Source organism: Ursus maritimus, unplaced genomic scaffold, assembly GCF_017311325.1.
Source record: "Ursus maritimus isolate PB19 unplaced genomic scaffold, ASM1731132v1 scaffold_2, whole genome shotgun sequence".
NCBI lineage: Eukaryota > Metazoa > Chordata > Mammalia > Carnivora > Ursidae > Ursus > Ursus maritimus.
In genome coordinates, this window is record NW_024424452.1 from 40,012,521 (window position 1) to 40,022,453 (window position 9,933).

A 9,933-nucleotide genomic window follows, 5' to 3' on the forward strand; every position below is an offset into this window, starting at 1 on the left:
TGGGGGGGGGGGGAGCACCGCGATGGGGTCCAACGCTCCGTCCCCATCCGCTCCGGACAGGGGTGCGGATGAGCTCCTAAACCCCCACGTGGTACCTAGTTCTCCAAATTTTGGGGGCTGTGTGGCTACGGGGGGAGTTTACTGGGCCAATGCTGGGTCTGGCGCAAGGATCTCCCTCCGGCTTCAGAGAGCACCGCTCCTGAGGAGTGTGCCCCCAGATATGCCCTCTCCTGATACGTCTCCCTTTCACAGGGTGTCTCTGTGACATGGGCCTCACAGCAAGAAAGGGTCCCCCCCACCCCAGCACCCCCTGGCCCCTACCAGAGTATTCCCTTTCTTTATGTCCACCAGCCTCTCCAAGACAGCAGCCAAGTTCGGGTCATCGGACTCCACTGACCAGATGGGGGGCACAGCAGGGTAGGACTCCTGAGGGGAAAGAGCGGGGACAGTGGTCAAGACGGGAGACCCTGGGAAGGGCTACATTTTGCCTGCCTTCTCTTCCCCAACATTTCTAGTCCCTTTGGCCCTCCTGCCCCCAACAAAAGCCCAGCTGTGCAGGTCAGTATCTAACTGAACGGCCTCCCAACGAACCCCAGACCAGGAGTAGTCGTCCCCGACACAGTCTTTTCCAAAACGCCTGAAGACTTCTCTTCTCAAGGGCAAGCATGAGAGGAAGCGCAGCCACACTGGCCACGGTGAGGGGGGGGCCTCTTCTCCACCGCGCTGCCGGTGCGGGCTCTCCCACATCCAGCACAGAGCCCTCCAGCCCTGCTGCCCCTCAAATCCCACGGTCCGCTCAGGAAGGGATCCCCCCTCATGACAATCACACTGATGTGAAAAAAACAAAGGCTGCAGATCACTTTCACTTTAGCTGGGGAAAGAGAGACACAAACTAGAGTTCGTCTCCAGAACCTAAAAGTAAGAAGGCGGCAGGAAGACTCTCCCCACCGGGTCACTCCCAGCAGACGCCCTGGAAGGCCAGTTCTCCCCATCGCTCCCTTGGGAGCCTGCCACCCTCTCCACCCAGCGTAGGCTGCAGGGCTCCACATGGCAGGCTGGGAGGAAGAAGCCTACGCTGCTAGCATTCCCAGCATTCCTGAACCACGGTGCCAAATGCAGCCTGACCAGACTCCCCCTCTGCCCAAACCCAGGGGCCCAGTTCAGGCCAAGTCTCCTTTCCAGGGGCCACAGGGAGTCTGACTGAGAACGTCCTAAACTAACTTCCTTCCAGGCACTAAGACAGTCGATGGACTCTGGCCGCTAAAGGGGCAGCTAGAAGGGGGCAAACTTACCCTCCAGGAGCAGAATCAGCTCCTGGGGTTTCCACCCACGTCAGGGAAACCTGCCTGCTTCTAACTGGGGGTCTTAGCTCTGTCACGGCGCTAGGCCTCGATGATGGAAAAACGATCGCAAAGAAGATGCTCAAATCTTCACCTCACTAAGCCACACCCAGTACTGCAATCTCAACTTTTTAGTGTGAAAAAAGTGGAAGAAGGAAGAAATGGGACGTGCGTTTTGGTGGGCACCATCCTACCCAGGGCGAAGCTTGCCGTACACCTTGACCTGGTTTGATGGAGGAAAAGGGGTAGAAAATAAGAACCACGTAAACTGCAATCAGGCCCCCAAGTACCACACAATTCACAAGTCAGTCTCTCCCCAGACTACTCCTGTTTGCAGTCAGCCTGCCTGTCCCCTGGCTCCCTACTAACGCCCCTGGCAGGGAGAACGCTATCACAGCAGGTAGGATGGGCCAGCATCAGCGCTCTGCCATGCAGTATTAAACCTCCCCAGGTTATCAGACGCTGACCCCCTCCCAGGGGTGTCTGAGGGCGCACAGGCAGGGGACACGTAGAATATCTCCCAGTTCAGCAAGCCTAGCATGGGATGATGTTCACTGGGGAGAAAAGGGGCCCTTACTGCTCAGAACCAAGGGGATGGTCCCTCCCACATCACCATCATCACCAGGAAAAGCAACCACCCAGAGCAACTGGAGATACCCCAGGGCAGAGGAGGGGAGTGGCAGATCTGCTACCAGCTGGGGCAAAAGGAGGAGAGTTAGAGGTTACACCGGGATGGAAAGGGAACCAAATGAAGGAAAAAAAGGAAGAGTCCACGACCTGCGAACCTCCACCTGGTAATATTCAGGGAGCAAAGGGGGGCTTCATGAGAGGTGCCTGGGCAGGGATCCCACAGGTGGCAACGTCCGAAGTAAAAGGTACTGGCGACCAGGGGGCATCACTGAATCGTGCAGGGCTCCAGGCCACGGAGGTCCCTGCAGCTGACCTCAGGGCAGAGGCCTGGAGCCCTGCGATGACAGCAGGGGAAGACAGAGGCCTTCGCAGGCGGCAAGGCCAAGTCGCGAGGGGCCGGATCACGACCCTCGGGATGTGGGTTAGCGGAAGGGGCCAGTCGAGGTGCCATATGTCGGGGCGCCCCTCGCCACCAAGGGTCCGTGGCAGTCTCAGGGCGCACGGCACAAGCTCCGGCGGTAGAAGCAAGTGGAACCCGCGGGGAAGGAGCCGAGCCCCGAGACGGGGGACTGGGCCTCCCAGATCCTCGGAGAGCAAGGAGCTGTGCGGGGCGGTCCCGAGTCCCTGACAAGGGGCCCCGGAGAGGCGCACCGAGGGGTCCTCACCGTGATGTTGCAGTGGATGCGGACGGGATCCCCGGGCACCGGCCCCCGCGGGGGCAGATGCGGTCCGGGCGCGGCCCCCGCCCCGGCCCCTCCAGCCCCGGCCAGCAGGAACTCGCAGCTCAGCTCGTCCAGGCAGGCGCTGGCAATGCGGAAGCGCTCGTGGCCGCGGTGGAAGATGGACTCGAGCAGCTTCAGCTCCCGCCTCAGGCAGGGCCCCGGCCCCGGGCCCCCCCCCGGGCCGCCCCCGGCCCCCGGCGCCGCCCCCTGGCCCCCCAGCTGCTGCCCCGGCCCCGGCTGCTGCTGCCCCTGCGGCTGCGGCTGCTGCATCCTCCGCTCCGCTCCGCTCCGGGGCCGGCGGGCCGGGAGCCTCCGGCCTCCGCTCGGGCTCCGCCGCCGCCGCCGCCGCCGCCGCGGTCCGCACTTCCTGATCCCCCCTTCGCCAAGATGGCGCCGCCGCCGCCTCCGGGACGGGGCCCCCCCGCTCGCCGGCCCCCAGCCGCCGGAAGCCGCGCGCCCCTCCCCCTCCGCTTCGGCGGCCCGCCCCGCCCCTCACGTGACCGCGCGGCGCCGTCCTTCCTCACGTGACCTCTCCCTCTCGTCCGCCCCCTGGTGCTCGCCTGTCGCCCTCTACACGTGACCCAGGGGCTTTGGGCCCGGCGCTTTGGGCGCCTCCGCGCGTGCTTACGCAGGTAGTGCGCGCGCGTGCGTCGGCCCTGACGCCGCTCCCCTGTCACGTGTCCGGGCGCCGCGTGCTCCCAGGGGCCCCCCGCGCAGGACCGGCTTCCTGCCCCGGCGTGCCTGCCCGGGCCCGAGCCGCGGCGTGCCTGCGGCGTGCGGAGAGGAGGCCCCGAGCCTCCGCGCCCGTCGGGGCCTCACGGCCACCGCCGCGGCTGGCTGGGCGAGAGCCCGGCAGTGGCTACCGGGGCTTGCAGGCGCGTCCCCGCCCCGCTGCCAGCCGGGCGTGTGACCTTGGGTTCATCACCGCCCCTCTGAGCCCCCGTTAACTCGTCTGTGCGGCGGCTCGGGTCGGGCCGTGCGCACATGGCCGGCTGCAAACGCCTGCGGGGAACTGAAGGGAGACGCCGGTGCAGTGCCCGCTCCCGGCCGTTCGGGGTGTGGCCGATCGCTGACCCTGCGCCTTGTCAGCCGCCGCGGGTGGGGACGAGGCTGGGGGGCTGCGTGGGCTTCCCTCGCGGGCCCGGGCGCAGGGCAGCACCGTGTGACCCGCCAACCTGAGCCACCACGGCCGCGGCCCAGCCTAGGCGGCGGCTGCTGCCTCTCACAGTGGCCCTGGCCCTCGCTAGGTGGCACTGCCACCGAGGACCGAGCGGCGGACGGTCCGCAGGCCCGGAGCCGGCCTCCTCCTGCTCGGGCCCCGGATTGGCCTACGGCGGGGCCTCAGCGCGTGAGCCGCTGGCCGGGTTGCCACCTTCCTCCCACCTGGGCTAAAACGAGTTAGGCTTCGTTGGGCGCGGGCTGCGGACCGTGGTGCTCGGTGCTGGGCTCGTGTATCTGGTCAGGGGCGGCTGATACAGCCCTTTGGCCAAGTTGAGCTCTGGGTATTTAGGGACGACTGGGACGTGTTCTGCTCTTCCTGGGGCCGTTTTTCTCCTTTGGGGAGCCCGAACGTGTCGTCCCCTTTGTGTCTGTGGGTGCACGTCAGTAGCATAAAAGGCTGTGGTAAGAATTACCGCTTACTGAGCACTTCCCGAGTCAGGGTATCTTGCAGGTATTTTTAGTCCCCCCAAAACTTAGCACGGTAGGCACTTTTATCCGTGTTTTACAAGTGGGGGGGGGGAAGGAGTGGCTACCCAGGGGGACACAGCTAGTAAGCAGCCGGCTGGGCTTGTCTCCAGTCTGTGCCCTTCTGCCCCACTCTGCCTCCCTCTGATGCTTTCTCAAGAGGTTTTCACAGAGCTTGACCCCAGTCCTTAACCAAAAAACCTTTACAGATGCAGCCATTGGGAAAATTCTCAATTCCATATTTTTTTATGTTTTTGAAAAATTTTATTTTATTTTTTTTTTAAGAGAGAGTGAGCATGCGGGGAGGGGCAGAGGGAGAAGAGAGAAAATCCTAATAAGCAGGCTCCCCGCTCAGCTCAGTGCAGAGCTGAACGCCAGGCTTCAAGCACGACTGTGGAGATGACCTGAACCAAAACCAAGAGTCAAGATGCTTGACCGACTGAGGCACCCAGGCACCCCTGAATTCCCTATTTTATAAAGGGTTTTAATAGAAGGAAACAACCTGACGAGACACTCCCACAGTGTTGTACAGACTCCAGGTCCCTGGCGAGGAAACTCAGAAGTCGTGGTCAGCGAGGGGAGAGCTGTGTCTCCCTCTCTGCTGGTGGTTTCGCTATCTCAGCTCTCGGGCTGGGAGAGCCCTCTGGTCGAAGTCCAGTGTGGAGTCCCATCTGGTGTACTGAGATGCGGAGGGCAGGGCGTTAGACATGGAAAGTGTGGTCAGTCATCTAATGAACCCTTGGGTGCCAGGAAAACCGGAGTGAAGAAAACAAAACTCCCCACTCTTGTGGAGCCTGAGTTCCATTGGGGGAATCATGGCAAAGGAGGATCTGCAAAGCCAGCTGACTCCCTAGACTGAGAGAGGATTCCACCTACCACACTGAGGTAGCACCGAACGCGTCAGACCCTGTCCTCACCTTTCCCTGTGCCCAGCCCGGTGGGAGGTCAGACATACGCAGTCACTTCAGAGCAGTTACGGGGAGTGCCTCAGAGAGCAAGACTGCAGCTCTGTAAACGCATCCCACACAAGCGGCACTAAACCCTGAAGGCTAAGTAGCATTCCTCAGGGAGGAAAAGGGCTGGATGCCGTCCAGGCAGAAGTGATGGCGTGTGGGAAGGTTCTGAAGTCGGACGCTGGCAAGTTAGGAAGGGCAAGAAGGCTGTGTCTGGACAGAGTGACACAGATGGGGCAGGCAGAGGTTAAGTCTTGATAGATACTCAAAACCATGTTTAGGACTTTGGGCTTTCCTTTAAGATCAAGGAAGACCTTGACCAGGAAAGTTACTCAGCCTGTGTTTTGGTTTCTGTTCCTGTAACAGGGAGATCGTCAATGCACCCACCTCATGTGGTTACTGGGAGATGGGGCGAGATAACGAGAGAAGTGCTTAGAATGGTGTGCGTGGTAAAGAACTTTTAAGGTTTTTGGAAAGTGGAGGATCAGCTTACCTTGAGTCTCAGGAGAGGAGAGAGGGTAGGAAACGAGGCCAGTGGCGAAAGCAGGGTTGAGTTGTGGAGACTACAGTAGGTTATTCGAGTTTTAGTCAGAGTGCACTGGGAAACCATGGAAGATTTTAAGCTAGGAGTGGCATGATCTGATTTAAAATGTTAAAAGGCATTCTGGCTGCTCTGTGAAAAATGAATTGTAGAGATTTTCGTTCCTTTCTCCAAAAGGGCATGTGATATCAGAGTGAGCAGATGCACCTGTCTGGGACACAGTGAGTGCCCTTCTCCTTTGACTTGCTCCCAGAAGCATAGCATTCTGTCACAGACTCAACAAATATGTGCTGGGCACTTGCTCTTTGCCAGGAACTATAGGGTCACTGGGGAGGTAGTGACTCCTGGCACAGAGGGGAGGCTCCGTCCACGACAGCTGGTACTCACTTGACCCTGCCCTTGGGAGCACATGGTAATGGGTAAACTGGACGTAGATACGGTCAACTGTAATACAGCGTGACGAGCACGAGAATAGGGATCAGGAGCGGTCAGGGCCTTGAAGGGTGATATTAGTCAGGTTTGACTCCCAAGAAGGACTGTGAAGGAGAAATTACTTAGATAGAAATGGGGGGACACTCTGAAAGAACTGGGCTCCAAAGCAGAAGGAGATCGGGAAGAAAGGTAAGGGAGAAGAAGGGACAAGGAGAGGGCTCGGCGTGGGCAAGGGCGTGGAGGTGTTCACCGCGGCAGCTTTAGCCTGAGGCCCCAGGGCAACCCTGACAGTATCCAGCCTACAGGAGGTCAGTTTGCTAATACACCAGTAATTAAGAAACAAAAATCTTAGATCCACCAGTGTCACTTGGAAATTATTAAAGAAATGTACAAAAATTTTACCCACACTGGCATACACTCCAGCTATTAAAAATAGTTACCAAAGAATACTCACTGGCATAGAGAGTAAATGGAAAAGGTAGATTTACAGGGTGCTTTTTAATATTTTTTAATTTTTAAAATTTTTTTTAATTTTTAAAATTAAAATTAAAAAAATTGTTTATGAGAGAGCACAAGCAGGGGGAGCAGCAGAGGCAGAGGGAGAAGCAGGCTCCCCACTGAGCAGGGAGCCTGACATGGGGCTCGATCCCAGGACCCTGAGATCATGACCTGAGCCCAAGGCAGATGCTGAACTGACTGAGCCCCCCCCGGTGCACCGGGGTGCTCTTTTTAAAAAAATAAATAAAAATGTATGTGATTTAGTTATGAACCCAACAAATGCGTGTTTTTGTACACTGAAAACATGAACTAGTACGTTCGTGGCAGTAGTATTTTTAATAATTCAAAACAGGAAACACCGCGAATCCCACAGCAGTGGCGTGGCTGACCGAGGGCGTGTTTGCACAGGGAGTATGCTCAGCAGTGCCCAAGAGTCGCACTAACATAATGTCTAAAAAAACCACACAAAGATTACGATTCCCTTTATATGAAATTTAGCAACCAAAGTCAGTGTGTGCTGTTAGAAGTCAGAACAGTGGCTACTTTTTTTCAGTCATTTTTTAAAATTGTGGGACAATACATGTAAGATAGGATTTACTGTTGCAACCATTTTAAAGTGTATAATCCAGTGGCATTCTGTACATTGTGCTGTGTACCCACAATCTCTGTCGAGTTCTTGAACTTTAAGCAGTACCCCCCCCCCACTCCACCCTCTTTCCATGATGTTCCTTTTGAAGAGGATGGAATAATGACTGGGAGGGAACATAATGGGGGCTTCTGGGTATTGGTAATGTTCTATTTTTTTTTATTGGGCTGGGACTATATGGACGTGTTCATGTCGGGAAAACTGAGCTATACACTTGGAATTTATATATGTTTTTTATGTGTGTCATGTCTACACATAAATTTGGATATATGTAATATCTACCTATTTGTATAGATATTTATTATAGAGATAGCTACTGTATAGATGTTATTTTATTTAATAAAAGTATTTAATAAAAATATTTATTAATGTATAAACATATTAGATATTTACATGTAAAGTGCTAATAGTCTTTTTTTCTAGGAGGTAGGATCATGAATCTTTTCTACTTTGTTTTGCTAATTTGTGTTTTCCAATTGGTTTTCATGAATATGTATTACTCTGGTAATATTTTTTAACAGTTAAGTAGTTTGTAAATTTAGGATAACTTGGAGGACCCCTGGACGGCTCAGTCGGTTAAGCATCTGCCTTCGGCTCTGGTCATGATCTCAGGGTCCTGGGATCAAGTCCCGCATTGGGCTCCCTGCTCAGTGGGAAGCCTGTTACTCCCCCTGCTTGTGCTCTCTCTGTGACAAATAAACAAATAAAATCTTCTAAAAAATAAGTAAAGGAAAATAGCATTAATTGTAGCACCTCGCAAGAGAAGATGTTCCTTACCATCAGGGACAATGGGAGTGACCCAGCAGAACTTTGCCGGGTCACCATTTTGCCTCAGGGCTGACGCTTGTAGATCCGTGCGTCTGTGTGCATGGTTCTGGCCCGTTCTCTCCCCGACCTCCTTTCTTTCTGGTGTGTGATGGAGACACAAGGGAGGGAGGTCCAGCTCTCTTTGACACCGGTGGTTGTACTCAGAGGACTCTGCCAAGCTGGAATTAAGCTTGAAGTAGAGCTCGCTTCTAAGCACGTAGACTGAAATTGGAACGAGGCACAGATTAGCATGGTTCCTGCACAAGGCTGACATGCAAACTCATGAAGCATTTCATCGTTTATTTGAAAACTAAAAATAATACACTTGAAGCGAAAGCTGGGGAATCTGAGAAGATAGAGGCCAAGGTGAGCAGGCCGGATGGACTGTCCCGAAAGGACCCCAGGAGCAGCCAAGGGCTTCAGGCAAACACGTGACCCTCCAGTCTGTCATCCCAGAAACAAGCAACCACTCCAGAGAGATTTTCTCAAGAGAACACTCACAGCCTTCCTCAGTCACCCTGCACCCACCGGAAGAGAAAAATCCTAAGGACTAAATACATCTGCGAGTACAGCTCCCTGGCCCCCTCATTCAGGACTTGGAAATGCCCTTAAGCTACCCTGTCTTGCTGGCTTCCTCCTCTTGGAAATCGCAGCTTCCTCTGCATCACCTGCAGATGCTCAAGCACTCTTACCTTCCCCTCCTCGTGGCAGCCAAACCGTGACCTCCTTAAGAGCTGGGTGCTTTGATCACTGTATCCTCAACACCTATACAATCCTTGAAAAACAGTAGATACCCAATAAATGTTGATCTGAATTGTCGAAGGAGGGTCTTTTTCCCACCTTTGACCCTTTCATCAAATGGAGTGATTGCACATATTTCTTCTCTTTTCCTTAACACTTTTATTCTCCACTCTTCCTCACTTCCAAGATTTCTTTAGTTCTTAGGAGATCATTACATGTTTATGTAAGCATTTATCCCAGAGTTTGTGGTGCGGGTCTGTGCCCACTGCCATATGCATCACAGGGCCTGTGGCCACCCACTTCTCCTTTTCTGGTACTTGTCTTGTTTTTGCCCTTCAATTTCAGGAACTGAGGACATGTTAAATAAGTTGCTTTTTTTTTTTATAGCAGTTTCTTGGATTTATTTATTTATTTTTGATTATTTATGTATTTAATTTTTTTTACAATAAACATGCAGCATATTTGTAATGAAAATGAACACATCATCAAAAATTCATAAAACACACCCAGTATGAAGCCAGTGTGTAAGCCATCACTGAGAGTAACAGGCAATAACAGATTAAAGCATCAAGTACTAGCTGATAAGAGAAGAGAAAGCCTTATAAAGGACCTACAGCCATCATGGACATACCAACTAATATCAGGTACAGAGAAAGCAGCCATTGATTGTCTCAAGGCAATGGGCTGGTGGAGGGAGCTTTTTCTTGGAAACCATGACCTCAGTGATGTTTTACTTTAAAATAAATATCCTGATTTTCTTAAATCCAGCTTCGACCACAGTATGATTCATGTCCAAATGAGTGTGATGATACGGTGTATAGAGGAAGATTTAGCTGAGCTTTTAAAAAGGAATTTTCCCCTACACACTAGAAGATGCCGTCCTATACTGGCCCCTTATCTTAGTTGTTGAGCCCTCATGACAAGCCTGGCACTGTGC

The 9,933-nt window shown here is 54.0% G+C and overlaps 1 protein-coding gene and 1 non-coding gene across 2 annotated transcripts in view; one reads left to right on the forward strand and one right to left on the reverse strand.

Moving 5' to 3' along the window:
- The window catches only part of UBE2Q1 (ubiquitin conjugating enzyme E2 Q1), a 7,771-nt gene extending 4,809 nt beyond the window's left edge, over nucleotides 1–2,962 (reverse strand). The window contains exons 1-2 of the mRNA XM_040635727.1: nucleotides 2,636–2,962; nucleotides 322–426 (exon numbers count right to left, since the gene is read on the reverse strand). Of these exons, the coding sequence (XP_040491661.1) occupies nucleotides 322–426; nucleotides 2,636–2,962 (432 nt within the window). The remainder of the gene's footprint in view (nucleotides 1–321; nucleotides 427–2,635) is intronic.
- Nucleotides 2,963–8,454: 5,492 nt separating this feature from the next.
- On the forward strand, nucleotides 8,455–8,557 carry LOC121104141. Its single transcript, XR_005836508.1, has one exon. It is a non-coding gene; the product is annotated as a U6 spliceosomal RNA (small nuclear RNA).
- The last annotated feature ends 1,376 nt before the right edge of the window (nucleotides 8,558–9,933 follow it).